Raw genomic sequence first — 17,764 nt, forward strand, 5'->3', positions numbered from 1 at the left:
CAACCCAAAAAATCACAACAGGACAGGTACAGAGTAGTTCATTTGGAGAAAGGCACAGAGACCGGGGAAATGGGGATTCTGTCATCTAGCTCACTAAACAGTTGCAAAACACATCGAAGGCTTTGAAATTTCTGCATTCCCGAAACACAATCAGTGAAATGAAGATGATAAATACAAAGGTTTTTATGAGGTAAGATAAACAAATTATGCACACACTTAAGGCAGTCTATGAAATGCTCCACTTTAGTCATATCCTAAATATTAAGAAGCAAATACGATCCATTTATATTACCTTTTCCTATGGATGTACCGCACCATGTGAGAGATATAGGTGACTATATAATTGATAATCCCCAAATATGCTCATTTCTAATCTTCTAATAGATACGGTTTTTTAAAAATAGATATTTTAGAGTTTACCCGTAACTGATAATCCCCAAATATGCTCATTTCTAATCTTCTGATATGTTTTTTTTTAATAGATATTTTAGAGTTTACCCATAACAGCACTGGCTGACGTCCTTGAGTGAAACCTAAGAACTCACCCACCCACTTTTTCCTCAATTGTCATTTACCAAGGCTAGAGGTTAATACCTGCTTTTGACAATTGTCAGGGATTTTAGAAGGCGATAGTCAGTCCTTGGAGAAGGCATTTGATAAAAGGATTTTCAGTTGTAGACATATGTATGGATCCTGACTTGCTCCGATCCTCTGGGGTTTTAGTCCGCTGATTTCTTTAGGCTGTTTGTTGACTTGGACTCTGCCCATCGCCCCATGGAGGGCTTAAGGCGCCTACCCCTTTCCACCCTACTGCTCAATATCTCAGGGTGTGCATTCTGACCCCGGGCGAGCCAACAGGCAGGTCCTCCGAGCTACGGTGTCGCCTGAAGAGTCAGCCTGAGCCGGGCGAACTTTCCAGGCCAAGGCAGAGTTTTCCCATCTTGGGTGCATGTGGGCACCACGCGTCCGAGTTTGGGTTAGTGTGCCAACCGGGTCAGTCCCTGTGGCTGCTGTGCGAGAGCTTCGGGGCGAGTGTGAAGTCGAGGGCTGCAGGGGGCGGGGGTGGGGGTGGGAAAACACCTCCCTGGTCACCCCACCCCGCATCGTTTTAGGGCAACCCCCAGCCAGCGCATCCCTTTAATGCGCGTGCTCGTCAAGGTCCCAGTGTCCCCTCCCCTGAAGCTGCCCCGTCAGCCTCGGTTTCCCTCTACCTCTCCCGGCCCCTGCCGCTCCTTCTCCATGGGACGCCCCTCGCCCACCCCTGCCGCCGCCCGCGCGCGGGACTCGGCCGTCACTTCACTTTGGCGCGCGGGCCCCTCGCCGCCTCCGGCCCGGCCGCTGGTAGCCCTCCGTGCGCGCGCCCGGCCCGCCCCCGCCCCTCGCGGCCGCGCGCCGGGCGGAGGAGGGGCGGGGCGGGCGCGGGGAGGGCTGGCGCGCGGCGCGGCCGACGTGGGGCTCGCGCTCTCGCGGTCTCTCCCGGCGGGCGCGCGGGCACGCGCACTGGGCGGGCGCGCGCGCGGACGGCCAGGCGGCGGCGGCGGCGGCGGCGGCTCGCGGAGGTGGGAGCTTCACTTTCCAGGACGCAGGGGCGGCCACAGCGGCAGCCGCGGGCAGCAGCCTCGGGAGCCGGGGCCGGAGCGGCCGGGGGCGGCGGCGGCGGCGCTGACGGTGAGTGCGGGCGGGCGCGATCGCCACGGGGGCAGGCGTGGCGGGGCGGTCGGGTGCACGGGTCTGGGCTTCGGTGACTAGACGGCCGGCCGGGGACACCCCGTCTCCAGGGCCTCCCTCCTGCCCTCGCGCCGCGGCCACCCTCCCTGCCCGGGCTTCAGCTCGAGCCTGCGACCTGCGCGGACGCCCCTCCCTCAGGTATGGTCCCGGGCCGCGCCGGCGTCCCCCGCCGCGGGCGCCCCCTCCCCCGCGGGCGCCCCCTCCCCCGCCGGCCACCCCTCCCCGCCGCAGGTCTCGCTTCCACCTCTGCGCCCCAGTTCCCTCCTCCCGTGCCCCGCTCCCCGCGCCCCCCCGCGAGCCTCCAGCCCGGTTTCTCGCCCTTTCCACCCCTCCCCCTCCCCATCCCCCCCGTGCTCTGCCCCTTCCCTCCCTGCCCGTCTTCCACCCCCCCAGCTCTCAGTTCCCCATCCTTCGCTGCCCTCCCGGCTTCTTCGCTCTCCCAGCCGCATCCTAGAACTAAGTCTTCGCAAAAGTACAGGATAAATGTCACGGCGGAAAGTGCCCGGCTTGATCTTTTGCTATTTTCCCTAATTGCGTAATTGCTGCACATGGTGTCTCTCCTGGCGAGGGCCGGGTCTGGCACCCCCGCCGCCGCCGCCGCACCCCCGAGGCCCGCCCAGGGAAGACCTAGTGGGGCGTGTTGTGTCTGCCCTGGTGTGGGGTATGTGCCCTGTTGGTCTTTTGTGATGCCAGGCGCTTGTCACAGTTGGGAGCCGAACCCCATTTTTCTCTGGTCTCTTCTCTGCAGCCCTCCCCGGCCTGGTTTGTAACTGAATTCCCTCTGTTCTTACCCTCTCCTCTTACCACCCCCTTCGCCTTCTCTCCTAATGTTCTGATCCTTTTGCCCTTTACCATTTCTAATGAAGATAAAGTGTGGCTTCTTGTGGCTTTTTTTTTTTTTTTTTTTTCCCACGGCCAACCAGAAATGTCCAATCCATCTTCCCTTAAGGAAATTAAGGCCGCTTTAGAAAGACATCATCCTGGGCTCGGTGGCTGTTAGATCTATTTGCATGTTTCCGAGATTCATCGTTTTGTATTGTGTATTCTTGAGAGGCTACTCAAATATTTTTATTTACAAGTACAAAAGGAGGCGCTGGGCTGACCCTCACTTTATCTCGCGCTTCAGAAAGATTGTCAGCTCTTTTTTATCCCTGATTCTTTTAAAAAGTACGTTTCTGAATATATGATAATGCAACCTGGACCTTGGAAACCTCAGTGTTTTTACTCAGACGGCTTGGATGCTCCGTGGCTTTTGGAGTTTCCCGTGTGGGCTAATGCTGATGATACAATTATCCCCCCCCCCCCATAGCCCCATTCTTTCTCCTCCAGGGCATAGCACCCTTTCCTCCAGCCCCATGGTATCTTATTTTAAAAATTCACTTGTCCCACTACTATGTCCTGCATAAGTATCTTTACAGTTAAGTTAAAAGTTGGATATCGCTAGAGGTTGTGTATATAATACAAATAATTTTACGTTTTAGGAAAGTTTAGAAACATGACTAGGAAGACAAATAGCAAGCTATCAAGGAACAGAGTGGAGGGTTTTTCTGTTAGAAAAGCTGAAATGAATACTTGCTTTTGCAGCTTTATACTGTGAGATACTTACTGATAAAAGGCTTATCTGGCCTCATGGAGTGACTGAAGTTGCTTTTACATCACAGATAATATTTATAGCCAGATCATTTCATTTATATGGAGCAAGATGTAGAAATGAAAAAGCATCTCATTTCTATATATTGCTAATTACCAGGACTGTAATTACAATAAAGGGTACATGGCTAATACAAGCTTTTTAGATAATTTTGGTGTTGAAGGAGGAACAGTATGCAAACTCTTAACACAAATTTTAGGTAAAGTCTACTGTACTATTTTGTTTTTGTTGAGAAACCAGGTTTTTGTGGGTCCAAAGTAATAATATTGATTTAAATATCTGAATATCTTTGAAACTGTCATTGGAGAGTAGCTCTGTGCTTATAGCCCTGGAATTGAAATTTATCTTCCCTTTGGATGGGATGATCGTACCAGAGTAGCTATTTAGGAATTAACTTTAGTCAAAGATAATTCTGAGACGTTAATTTAAAAGGTAATGTTGAAGAAATTTTGATTTGGGAATTTTCATTCATTTGTACTTCAGAGAGACAAAACGCCAATTTTATACTTAAGACTAATTAAGATGATTTATAGACTACTTTGATTTCATAAAATTAGTTCAACCTGAGTGGTATAATAATCCCCCCCCCCGCCCGCCCCCAGACTTTTTCTCTAATCAGGGATTCAAAACACAGAGCCAGCAGAAAGTCTGCTTATTCTTGGTTTTGAAAAAAGAGATAGGAAAACTTCATTTGTAAAAGTTTCATGGTTATCAGTGGGCTCAGATTAATTTATCATTTGATAGGTTAAGATTTGGAAAAAATAACGCATTTTAGGTCAAAAGTAGAAATAAATTTTTTTCTATATTGTGAAACTATAGAAATCATGCCTCTGGGCATTTTTAGTGTTATTTTTGATTCTTCTCTTGTGGGACTAGTTTCGACTTTGGTTTTCCTCTGATATTATGAAATTCGAGTTTCAGATTATGGCTCAGATTGCACTATTGAGTAGTCTTTTTAAGTAGTTATGTAATCATATCGTTAATAGATAAAGTATGTAATTGCACATAGATGTGAATATTGAGAATGTCTAGCTTTGCACCTAATATGTAACTTAAACCGTAGGGGTAGTTTATTAAATCTTACTTTATTAAACTGAAGCTGCAGCCTCGGTAAAAAATTTATTTTTGTTAGGTTTCCATGTGTTTGTCATGTAATGGACTGCTTCTGGTTTAAGATATCAAGTGATTTCTCACTCATTTCACATTTCTTAAAATACTGCTGACAGCATTTGCTCTATCCACGGGCCTTCCCTGAGATGCACTCTCTTCTCACTCCCATGCGTATCTGCGCTATCTGATGTGCTCTTAGGTACGTTACTTAATAAGATTTTACACTTCCCATATATTTGAATGGAAATACGTTGAAAAAAATCTTTGTTAAAGTCCAGGAGGAGAATTAAAATGGAATAAAAACTTCTAAAAAGCAAGAAATATGTTAGGTCTCTTAGAGCTAGACATGAAACATACTGATATAAAATTTCAATGTTCTATTAAGTGACTTTAGTGCTCATAAAAGATGTCACAGCTGTGGAGACTGATGTCCTCTTCTCCATTTACAGAACAGGTAGGGAGGCAGTTAGATTTCCCATCAGTGTGTCTCAGAGCTGCGTGGGAGAACTTCATTTTGTTTGGCATGGGGGCCTGGAGCTGTTGGATCTGAGATGGGTGGTGGTGTGCATGTGGATAGTTGTCTCCGTGGAGGCACTGACTATTTCGAATGGACTCTTCACCGTTCTGTGCTCCCTGATCCTTCCCAGTCTTTGGCTCTTTTTACCAGGATCCACTAAAGATCTGTATTATGAAATTGCTTTGGTTTAGAGCAGGCTGTGCATAAAATCTTTGGTGATGATGACTTTTCATCAGTGTTATCTAGCTATACTTTTGGACTAATGATTGAAATAAAAAAATACTTGATTTGAGGTACAGTTCACCTATTCGGATTCCTGATCCTATCAGTAATGGTTTTATTTCAAGTCCTAATTTGGTTAAGAGTAATACAGTGTCCTTTTCAAAAGAAATTGGTTCAGTTTATGACTTGCAGAGGCATATTTCATATTGTTAATGGCACTTCTTAAATCTAGGTAGTTTTGCTTTTTAAATATTAGTTTGAGAGAAGTAGAAGAAACTGCAGCAGCTTAGGGTCTATATTTCTGTTTGTGTTTTTGCCTTTAAAAGGGAGCGGTGTCTGAGAAGGTACTCAAAGAGACTATTAAGTGACAGTGCCTTGGTGGACACAGGTCCACCTAGAATCTAGGTATTGGCTTTGTTGGCTCAGTTCTGGATTTGTCAGTACGATCTAAGCTGGTTGGGTCACAAGGGATACATTCACAGTGATCAAACTCCGAAATTGATTATGATAGAATGACAGTCGAGATAGGTAGTTGACACACACTGGAATTTTTTTGTGTCTGCAATCTAGATTGTAACAACTACCTAGGTATTAAGGTAGTGAAGAAATTGGGTTGGTAATCAGAGAGCTGCCTGGGGAGCATGAACTCAGGGCACAGGGGATTTGAAAGCTTGAGGGATATGTCATCCCAGCTGTGAAAAAAAAAGAATACGCTCTTCAGTGTCTCACTAGAGTCTCCATCTCTTATAAAACATGGTTGCTTGATATATTGCTGGGTCAGTGCTGACACTACTCTCAGATGGTTTAGTTTTTATTTAGGATCCATGCAGACGTTTGTGTTCTTCTGTTACCTCGAAGGTTACTTAAAACAATTGGCTGCTTGATAGGATTTTAACCCTAGCCGATTCCTGAGGATGTAGTGATTGGGTGTGAATGTGAAAATGTCCGCATTTTTCTCTTCCTATGACTTTGCACTAACCTCTGTTACAGCACTTAGCAAGTTGGCTTACCCACTAGACAGAAGTTCTCACAGTCTTGGGACTAAAGGGCTAGTACAGTGGCCAGTAGAGAGGAGGTGCTCAATTTTTTTTAAGTAAAAGCTTTATTGAGATGTAATTCACATACTGTGAAATCCACCCTTTTAAAATGTATAACTCTGGTTTTTAGAATATTCATGGAATTATGCAACATCGCTGTTATCTAATTTTAGAACATACTCATCATCCTGAAAGGAAAAGCCGATAGCCACTAGCAGTAGCAGTCACTTCTCACCCCACCCTGCCTGCAACCACTAGTCTACTTTCTGTCTCTGTGGATTTGCCTTTTACCTATTCTGGACATTCTGTATGAATGAAATCATAAGGCTCTTTGTGACTGGCGTCTTTCACTTAGCATGATGTTTTCAGGGTTCATCTACGTTGCAGCATGTATCAGTACTTCATTCCTTTTTATGGTTGGATGATAGCCCATGGTGTGGATATACCGTATTTTGTTTATCCATTCATCAGTTGATGACCATTTGGATGGTTTCCACTTTTTGGCTGTTACAAATAATGTTGCTATGAACATACAGGTTTTGTATTTTTTCATTTTTCTCTTCGATACATTTTGAATGGATGTTGAAAAGTTTTGGGAAATCCTAAAGCCATTTGTAAATGACCAAATTATCCATTTTTTTAATTACAATTTACTTGTTCAGCTTTGAGGCTAACCTTATCTTTATTCAGTAGACCCATCCCCCTGATTAAGTAAATGATTTTTGTTTCTTTAATCCAGGATCTAAAATGTCCACTGAGGCTCAAAGAGTTGATGACAGCCCCAGCACTAGTGGAGGAAGTTCCGATGGAGACCAACGTGAAAGTGTTCAGCAGGAACCAGAAAGAGAGCAAGTTCAGCCCAAGAAAAAGGAGGGAAAAATATCCAGCAAAACAGCTGCTAAATTGTCAACTAGTGCCAAAAGGTACCACAATTCTTTTCACCTTTCTATTTTTAGTATCAATTTATCAACTTAAGTTCTGTTTTTCTGTTTCATTTAAACATTTTTCTGGGATGTGAACCATGTAGTTCATGGATTTTTTTCCCCCCTTCAAGATCATCTTTTTTTCATGAGTTTAATGGTAGGATATGTGAACTTTGCTAACTTTAATTGAGTTGTTTGTCTTTTTATTCTTGAATTTTAGGAGTTCTTTATATATTCTGAATATTAAATCCTTATCAGATATATAAAACCAAAAAAATCCAAACTCGTTGCCGTCAAGTCAGTTCCAACTCATAGCAACTCTATAGGATAGAGCAGAACTGCCCTGTAGGGTTTCCAAGGAGCAGCTGGTGGATTCGAACTGCTGACGTTTTGGTTGGCAGCTGAGGTCTTAACCATTATGCCACCAGGACTCCGATCACATATATGGTGCCTAAATATTTTCTCCCATTCTATAGGTTGTCTCTTCATTTTCTTGATAAAGTCTTTTAATGCACAAAAATTTTTTCATTTTGATGAAGTCTAATCTTTCTTTGTTGTTGCTTCTCATGCTTTTGGTGTCATATCTAAGAATCTATTGTCAAGAAGTCTTGAAGCTTTAACTCTGCCCTAGTTTCCTAGAGCTGTTGTAACAGAAATACCTCAAGTGAGTGGCTTTAAAGAACATACATTAATTTTCTCACAGTTTAGGAGGCTAGAAGTCCAAATTCAGGGTATGGCTCTAGGGAGAGGTCCTCGTCTATTTCACCTTCTAATAGCCAGCAATCCTCACAGTTCCCGGGCTTGTAAATTCCTCTGCCTCCATCTTGATCAGGTAGCATTTGTCTTTCCCTGTAAGTTTTCCTCTGTGTCGAATCTGCTGTTCTTATAACTCGGAAGTGATTAGGTTTAGGATACACCCTACACAGGCAGGCTTCATTAATATAACAAAGAATACCCTATTCTCACAAGTATAGGGGTTAAAATTCCAACACATGTTTTTCAGGGACACAATTACAATAACAACCCCTATGTTTTCTTTTAAGAGTTTTATGGTTTTAATCCTTATATTTAGGTCATTGACCCATTTTGACTTGATTTTTGTATATGGTGTGAGGTATGTGTCCAACTTCATTCTTTTGTCTGTGGAGATCCAGTTGTCCCAGCAGCATTTATTGATGAGACTTCTTTTCCCATTGAATGGACATGCACCTTTGTCAAAGATGAGTTAGTCATAGATGTATGAGTTTATTTCTGAACTTCTCGTTCTATTCCATTGCTCTGTATTTCTCGTGGTGCTGTGGTCAAGCATGTGGCTGCTAACCAAAAGGTTGGTGGTTCAAACCCACTCATTCACCCTGCTGGAGAAAGACTTGGTGATCTGCTTCCATAAGAATTACGGCCTAGAAAATCCTATGGAGCAGCTCTATTCTGTCACGGGGTCGCTGTGAGTAGAAGCTAACTTGACGGCATCTGACAGCAGCAAGCAGCAACAAACCATACTGTTTTGGTTACTGTACCTTCGTAGTACATTTTGAAGTCTGGAAGTGTGAATCCTCCTATTTTGTTCTTTTTCAAGATAGTTTTGGCTCTTTGGGGTCCCTTGCAATTCCATATGAATTTGAGGATTGGCTTTTTTGCAGAAAAGGCTGTTAAAATTCTGTAGGGACTTCGCTGAATCTATAGATTGCTTGAAGTAGTATGACATCTCATATTAAATGTTCCAATCCATGAACACTGGATATCTTTCCATTTATTTAGATCTTCTTTAAATTTTTTCAAAAATGTTTTATAGGTTTTAGTGTATAATTCTTTCACCTCCCTGGTTGAATTTGTTCCTAGATATTTTATTCTATTCTTTCTTTCAGATTATTTATTGATGTTATATAGCAGTACAACTGATTTTTCGTGTTGATTATGTGCTCTTGCCACTTTACTGAATTCATTTATTCATTTTAGCAGCTTTCTTGTGGATTCTTTGGGATTTCCTATATATAGGATCATGTTGTCTGTGAATATAGTAGTTTTGTTCTTTTCTAATTTGGATGCATTTGATATCTTTTTATTGCCTAATTGGTCTAGCTAAAGATTTGTCAATTTCATTGATCTTTTCAGAGAACAAACTTTTGGTTTTGTTGATTCTCTATATTATTTTTCTTTACTGTATAACATTTATCTGTTGAGTCGATTCCGACTCATAGCGACCCCATAGGACAAAGTAGAACTGCCCGTTCGGGTTTCTAAGGAGCAGTTGGTGTATTCGAACTGCTGACTTTTTGGTTAGCAGCTGTAGCTCTTAACCACTGTGCTACCAGAGCTCCTGTCTCTGCTCTGATCTTTATTATTTCCTTCCTTCTGATGATGGCTTTGGGCTTAGATTGTTTTCTTTTTCAGGTTCCTCAAGGTGTAAAGTTAAGTTATTGATTTGCGATCTTTTTTATTTCTTTGAAACGTAGGCACTTGTATCTGTAAATTTCTCTCTGAACACTTGTCTTCGCTGCATTCCGTAAGTTTTGGTGTTCTGTGCTTTCGTTTCCATTTATCTGTACGTATTCTCTAATTCCATTTGTGATTTCTTCTTTGACCCATTTGTTGTTTAATTTCTCATATTTGTGAAATTTCTAGTTTTCCTTCTGTAATTGATTTCTAGTTTTACTCTGTTGTGGTCAGAGAAGATACTTTTTATGATTTCAGTGTTTTAGAATTCATTGAGACTTGTTTTGTGACCTAACACATGGTGTATCCTAGAGAATGATCTTTGTGCCTTGGAGAAGAATGTGTGTTTGCTGTCGTAGGGTGATGGGTTCATGTCTTTTAGGTCCAGATGGTGTATAATATTCGAGTTCTGTATTTCCTTATTCATCTTCTGTTTAGGTGTTTTATCCATTATTGAAAAATGGTATATTGACTTTCCAATTATTGTAGAACTACCTATTTCTCCCTTCTGTGAATGTCTGCTTCATATATTTTGGGACTGTGTTGTTAGTTGCATATATATTTATAATTGTTATGTCTTCTTGATGAATTGACCCTTTTTTCATTATAAAATAGCCTTTTTCCCTAGTAACAGATTTTGACTTAAAATCTGTTTTGTCTGATATTAGTACAGTCTACTCTCTTTTGGCTGCTATTTACGTGGAATTTTTTTTTTTTTTTCTATCCTGTTACCTTCAACCTACCAGTGTCTTTGGGACTTAAGTGGATCTTTTTCTGTAAACAGCATATACAGTATTTTTACACAAATAATGTGCTTCTTCTGCGTTTGTTTGCCAGTCATACCTTCCCCCAACAAGGTACTTTCATAAGCATGCAATGCTAGTTTTTTTTATAATAACATATAAAAAATTTTTTTTTATCGTAACATGTAAAAAAAATTGGCATAGTGGTGCTAATGAAAATACCTTGTCGGGGGAGTGGATGGAAAACAAACATAGAAGGCATGTATTATTTGTATAAAAATATAGTAGTTGGATTATGTTTTCTTTTCCATTCTACCTGTCTCTGCCTAACAAAAATTGAGTCTGAAACCAAAGAATTATAGACTTAATAGTTTGGTGTGGCAACATGTTTTCTTGAAGATTTCAGTTTTCAGGCGTTACTGAAAAGTGATGTATGACATAGAGAACTTTAAATGGGTGTTTTTTTTAAACAATAAATTTTTTTTTTTTTTTTATTAAGAGTTAGGAGAGAAGAAGATTATAGTTATATCTTTGTTGTCTTTTTGCTCTTTGGCAAGAATTTAGTCCTTTAAAAAATTGTCATGTATTTAGCAGTCTGTTCTCTTGATACGCCTATATAGTTCTTACTATATTTGCTAGGATGTAGTTTGAAAGTAGGCCTTGAAGTCAGACTATGTCTGCAGTGACAAATTTTGATGCTTTTGGTTAAATTGACTAGTCAGTTCAGGAAAACATCTATTTTGAGATTTTCACTAAATTGACTGTGCTGCTGCTTTCATGTGTTGACACATATGAATTTTAAATTAGATTGATTTGAAATTAACTTTGTTCAGAGTAGACAGTGTGACTTTATTGAATGCTCAGTATAATATTGTTCTAGGAATGGCATTTGGTTTCAGACTCTAAATTTTTGTTAGGTTGAAAAGTGGGTTCTGGTGTATTCCAATGTGAACTTTATTGTATGGGCTCATATAAATTTAATTTTTCCACATAAGAATGAAGTCGTAGTATTTATACAGATAAAGAATCTTTGTAATTACTGTATTTTCTTGATTCTAAAATATATATTTTAAAACTTTTTAATGTCTCTGAAATCAGGGTGCATCTTACAATTGATGTTCACAATCATTTAATTGATGGTGTGTCTTAAATCAGTGGCTTCTTAGAATCATAGGTGTATAGTATTTATCACTATCCATAATTAAACTCTAGGCTTATTATTTAAAATGACTGTGTTTTCTGGAGCCCTGTGGTGGCACAGTGGTTAAGAGCTTGGCTGCTAACCAAAAGGTTGGCAGTTCGAATCTACCAGTGGCTCCTTGAAAACCCTACGGGGCAGCTCTGCTCTGTCCTGTAGGGTCACTAGGAGTCAGAATCGACTTGAAGGCAATGGGTTTTGGGTTTGGTGTATTTTCTAGGTTGATTCAGGGTCTACTTTGAGATGTAAAAAATTTTTGTAATTTCTTATTATAATGTTTTCTTGTTATGAGTAAGTTCTTTTGGGAGGGCTTTATCCGGTTGATTCAATTAGTTGGAACAGGGGTTCTCAGGTGACTAAGGAATGCAGTCAACTAGGTAGGGTGAGGGTGTTAAAAAAAAAAAAAAAACAGACTGGTTAGAGGTCACCTTGTGTATCCCCATATTCATTTTCTTTTACCCAAAATGTGTGTGTTTTAAACATGTCAGTCCTTCATTTTCTGAACTCTTAATCCAATTTGCTGTTAAAAGGAGTGTCTCATATTTTCTTCACTCTGTATAATTTGGAAACCCTGGTGGTGTAGTGGTTAAGTGCTATGGCTTCTAACCAAGAGGCTGGCAGTTCAGATCTGCCAGGCGCTCCTTGGAAACTCTATGGGGCAGTTCTACTCTGTCCTATAGGGTCGCTATGAGTCGAAATTGACTCGACAGCAGTGGGCTTGGGCTATATAATTTTGGTACTGCTACTACCCGCTGCCACTGAGTCCATTCCTACTCACAGTGACCTATAGCACTATAGGATTTCCAAGGCTGTAAATCTTTATGGAAGCAAACTACCTCATTTTTCTCCCGTGGAGTAGCTGGTGAGTTCGAACCACTGACCTTTCGGTTTGCGGCTGAGCACTTTAACCAGTGTGCCACCAGGCCGCCTGTTCTGATTGAACGAATCATGATTGTTATGATTATTTTTCCCCCATAGCAAATGGCATTCACACACAGTACTCTTACCATTCTTAGAACCATTAAAGTATCAGATGAGAGTCGTACAGACTGAACTCTAGTCTATATTTTGCTCCTCGCTTTTCTCAGTTCCTTTGTGTAGTTGCTGTCTTCTGTATGATAATAACCTAAGAAGTGGCACTGCCAGACGGAAATCAGAAATTCAGGCAATTGTCTAGTTGATTTACGTCTAAAGAAATAATTCTGCCTCCAGTGTTCTGAGAAGGGAGAAGTTTTGTGTTTGACTTAGCAAGGTAATGGCCTGTCTTCCACCTTCCCAGCGTACAATAACTAGCTTTAGTTTTCATATTGTTTAAATGGGGACTCGTAGCAGTAATACTTAGAGAGTTCGAGGAGATTTATTTAATTCACTTTTAATGCCTTAAGATCATCATGTGAAAGGTACAGTGTAAGTGTGAATTATTGATACTTTTTCATTTTTCTTTACCCTCAGGACAGTGCCTGAAATAGCTACTTTCCTTATCCTACATGTCAAGACTGAGAAGCTTAATGCATAGCATGATCACAACTTTGGAGATAGAATTGAATTGCTCTCATTGAAAACAGCAGGACATCTTACAGCCGTTTAAACAGCAATTCTTAGCGTAATCTTTCCTATTGAGAGAAATACAGCATTCTTAGGTAACAGTGGCTCCAAATTTAATACATTGAACGCTGCTCAGAGTCATCAAATTTATCAGTAAACTGCTTTTTTGTATTGAATAATATAGATTTGGGATTATTGACATCTGGAGGGGTTCCAGTTCCATCATATAATTCTGTGACAGAAAATTATGATTTATCAGTTCTTTTTTTAAGTCAAAAAGGGCAATAAAGCATATAGGAAGATGTTCTTTTACGTTAAAAATAGTTCTTTGAAGGATTAAACATGCTATCTTGAATGTCTGTTCTTTTGGTTCTCTTAGTTTAAAAACAATTATAAAAGTTATTCGTGTTTCTGGTAACAAGTTAAACAGTGCAGAGAAGTTTGTAATGAAAGGCAGCAGTCTTCTATTCAAACACTCCGGCTTCCCAATTCCATTCCTGTGAAGCATACTCTTGTAGTCATTTCTGTTTTTAGTTCTTCTATTGGTTTTCTGCACAACTCTAAATAACATACCTCATTTGTTGAATTGTTAACCTTACGTAATATTTTTAACTCCTTGCTTTGAAGTGTGAGGACTTAGCTTGTTTACCTGCTGTGCCTCCTTTTCCTCTCTTCCTAGTTAATGATAGTGATAGGAAAAAAGAAAAATCATTGATTGTCTTTGTACTCGAAATACTATATTTAAGCCTCTATTCCTTGTTCCTTCAGATTTCAGCAGAATTTCTTGATTTCCCACTTTGTAAAATGGATATAGTAACACCTTTGTTCTTCTTTCACCTACTCCCATCTATCCTCCTATCTACTTCTGGCTGGTTTCTGTTAGCCGCACTTGATTTTACATCTTCTTGTTAAAAAAAAAAATCTTGTTAGGTGCCGATAAGTCGGTTCTGACTCATAGTGACCCTATATATTACAGAACGAAACTGCGCTATCCTCACAGTTGTTGCTATGCTTGAGCTCATCATTGCAGCCACTGTGTCAGTGGCTTGAAGGTCTTCCTCTCTTACACTGAGCCTCTGCTTTACCAAGCACGGTGTCTTCCAGGGAAACTGGTCCCTCCTGATAACATGTCCAAAGTACATGAGATGAAGCCTCACCACCCTTGCTTCTAAGGAGCATCCTGGCTGTATTTCTTCTGAGACAGATTTGTCAGTTCTTAATAAAATTCAAGTCTGTAATGTACCTAAACTGATTTTCTGTGCTTTTTCTATAAGTAGAAGACCAATAAACTGTGTACTTACTATAAATGTAAATATTTGGTACCAGACCAAGAAGCTTGTTAAGATTCCATTCATTGTCTGTAAGTCCAACGTCATGATCTCTGGGCTGCGCGTTGAGTCATAGCATTTAGGCAGAATAGATCAAATCTCTGTTTTTTTTGTTGTTGATATTTGTTTGATTGCATGTGACTTTATTATATCCTTATACTGTCTGCAGCCCCCACTTGGCCATCTCAACCTATTTGATTTACACTCATTCACTTTGTCTTCCGGGAATGTACTGAATTTTCTCATCCATTGGTGACCACCCAATTCTCTTTGCTGTTTTAGGTTTATTCCTTTTTGTACTTTTTTTTTTTTTCCCTCCCGTTGGAGTCCTGAAGGGGTGGGAGGTGAATATATGTGTGCTCAGCTTGCTTTATTTAACCTGGACTTATCCATATAGATTTAAAGCGCCTGTTTTATACTTTTGTGTGGAATCCATGAAAGGTGTTCTTGTAATCAGATCTTTGAGACTTCTGTCCTTTAATTATGGGCCGTATGCATGTAAACACATCATAGAATCTGTGTTAAGAGGAAATGATAGTGTTTTAAAGATAAAAGAAATCATGGAGTTCGTCTTAGTAAACCTTTCATTTTATCGTACAGATAACAGGTGGAGAAAGAGCAGCAGGTCTGAGTAGCCTTCTTGCCCAGGGATTCTCAGTTAATGGAACAGAAGAATTAAAATGAAAGTTTTTTGACTTTGTATTTATTGATCTTGTTTTGCTTCATAATGCCTCCCAACCTTGAATCACATGGTTTAGACAAGTGGAAATTGTATTAGTAGTGTACAGTTCTTCAGGAAGTTGCTGCCAGTCCTATAGAAGGAGCCTTGTCTATTCTAGTAGTTTCATTTGTAGATGTAGAACAATTATTGGTCTCCCCTTGTCTGGAGGGAAAAAGAAGGAAACCCAAGACTCAGAAGAAACTAGTCTACAGGACTATTTATACAAACCATGGCCTCATCTACCCTGAAACCAAAAGAACTAGATGGTGCCCAGCTACTACTACTGATTGTTCCTATCAGGACCACAATAGATGGATCCTGATAGGATGGGAGAAAAATGTGAAACAGAGCCTCAAATTCTTAAAGAATCAAATTCTTAGAGAATCCAGACTTATTGGACTAGTTGAGACTAGAGGACTCCCTAAGACTACTGCCCTGAGATGCTCTTGAAACCTTGAACTGACACTATCCCTTGAGGACACCTTTTAGCTAAATAACAGTTTGGCTCACAAAATAAAGAATATCACCCATGAGTACTACTCTCCTTTAAAAAGTCATCTATGTGAGACCAAACAGTCAACAGTTACTTTAAAACAAAGATTCTCGAGAAGGTGAGGGGCCAAGGAAACTAGATTACTGGAAGTGGAACAACCAGAACGGAATAATGAGAATGTTGATGCATTGTGAAAAATGTAACCAGTGTCGTTGAACAATTTGTATAGAAATTGTTGAATGGGAAACTAGCCTGCTGTGAAACTTTCACCAAAAATGCAATAAAATTAATATTAAAAAAAAAGATGTAGAATGAAATTGTTTGAGTAAATGTTCTTATTCAAATTCTTGTGTTTTTTAAGGTACGGTGGTGGTTGGTTTAGTCAGCTCACATCTGTGTACTATCACATTAGTTACCAGACAGCAGTTATCCAGCTGTTCATGAATCTCATACTTAAAAATCAAGGCAAAGGGAAGAAATGGTCTTCAGAAGTTTTTGTTGTTGTTGGTTTAACAAACCCTGTGTCTAATAAGATATGAATGTGGCTAAGATGTCGCTAAATGTAGTTTTAGGAAACAGTGTAGCACTATTACTGTTTGTGTTTATATATTTGTGTACATGGGGTTTAGGTACAGTTAAAGAATCAAAGTAAGAAATAACACCATGAGGGCAGAGGAGGTTTTTAAAAAAACTTTGTTTTTGTCTGTATGAAGCTCATTCAATGCCAGAAAAATAATTATTCACATATTATTAGGATAGTTCCACTCATCGAAGGAATAGTGTCAAATCTGAAAGTGACAACCTGCTCCAACCTTAGAGGCTTCAGGGACGAATAAGATAATATATTTTGAGAGCAGTCTCAAGTGTTGGAATGAGATGGTGATATTCCTCTCTCCAGCTGATTGGATCAGTCAAGATGCTTGCATTCAACTTGATTATGATCAGCTTTCCATCCTATTTGGGGGTGTTCCAGTACAAATCTGCAGTTAGAATGACCCATACATAGCGTAGCAGAAGTTTTCGGTTTAAATGAGACATTTTGGTTAATGCCATCAGTGGTTTAATGAAGTTTTAATTCAAATCATAGCATCGCCTCCATAGGCTGCGTGCACTGGGAGTGGCCAGTCTCATCGCTCTTGGTGGGTGTCACCTCAACGTTGTGGTAGGAATTCCTACTTTGTTGTTGTTGTGTGTGATGTGTTATACAATGCTAGTATTTCTCATTAAAAGCATACAGAAGGGAAGTGTTAGTGGTGAAATAGAACAATTGAATGAGATAAATTAATATTAAGAGTGAAGACATACTCATTTTCATATAACTTTTCTTTGTGTTTTAAAGAATTCAGAAGGAACTTGCAGAAATTACATTGGACCCTCCTCCCAACTGTAGGTAAGTACTTACGGATTTTTATTTACTTGTATTGTTTGCAGAAGGTACGTTTGAAGTGCTGGCCTGATGTGCTCTTGTTGTAGTCTGATTAATTAGTAAAAACATCATTGTGGCTTGGACTTCAGTGATTGTGGAAGTTGGTGCTTTTTGTTGTCTCTGTGCAGAAATGAAACATTCAGCAAGTATGTTTGTAGTGATAGAGTGGAATGGCCCAAAATAGAGTAATTCAATAACGATAAGATAATGGAATGACAGGGTAACAAATGCAATTATCTTTTAGTGGAAGAAGTATTAGGAACGTGAATGATTTTTCTAATGATAGAGTGATAGTGTGGTTAAAATATTTGCTATTTCATAATTATTCAGTTGTTACCTTGTTGGAAATCGATTTTTAGCAGTACCGGAGAGTTAAACAATTTCTTCATGGCCTACATTATTTCATACCGTCATCAGTTGTGACTAAGTAAGAATACATGATTTGAGGCAATGATGTCAGATTTGAAACACTTTCTCCATTGTGACTGCATGTCCTCAATTTTCTGGTCAGCGTTTGTTTATAGGAAGTAAAAGCGCTTGCCTGGAAATGATTAATGATAGACAGGTACTTAGAAAAAGAAGAGTAGAATAACCTCCTACCTTATACTCTATCCTGGGTCTGGTGTAGTAGTTGGAAAATGGCTATTTGACTATTTTAAGACATTTATTTCTGTTTTGATTTGAGGTTA

General features: G+C 40.1%; 1 protein-coding gene across 2 annotated transcripts in view; it reads left to right on the top strand.

Moving 5' to 3' along the window:
* The first annotated feature begins 1,550 nt into the window (after positions 1 to 1,550).
* Positions 1,551 to 17,764, top strand: part of LOC100669970 (ubiquitin-conjugating enzyme E2 E2) — a 351,147-nt gene continuing 334,933 nt past the window's right edge. Inside the window, exons 1-3 of one of the 2 annotated variants that reach the window (XM_064277357.1) lie at positions 1,551 to 1,668; positions 7,005 to 7,188; positions 16,989 to 17,039. In XM_064277357.1, the coding sequence (XP_064133427.1) occupies positions 7,013 to 7,188; positions 16,989 to 17,039 (227 nt within the window). In that variant the 5' untranslated portion in view covers positions 1,551 to 1,668; positions 7,005 to 7,012. Of the gene's footprint in view, positions 1,669 to 2,413; positions 2,491 to 7,004; positions 7,189 to 16,988; positions 17,040 to 17,764 lie in introns of those variants that run through there. The other variant, XM_023554919.2, reaches the window with a different exon arrangement.

This window comes from Loxodonta africana, chromosome 27 (assembly GCF_030014295.1).
Source record: "Loxodonta africana isolate mLoxAfr1 chromosome 27, mLoxAfr1.hap2, whole genome shotgun sequence".
Classification (NCBI taxonomy): Eukaryota; Metazoa; Chordata; class Mammalia; order Proboscidea; family Elephantidae; genus Loxodonta; species Loxodonta africana.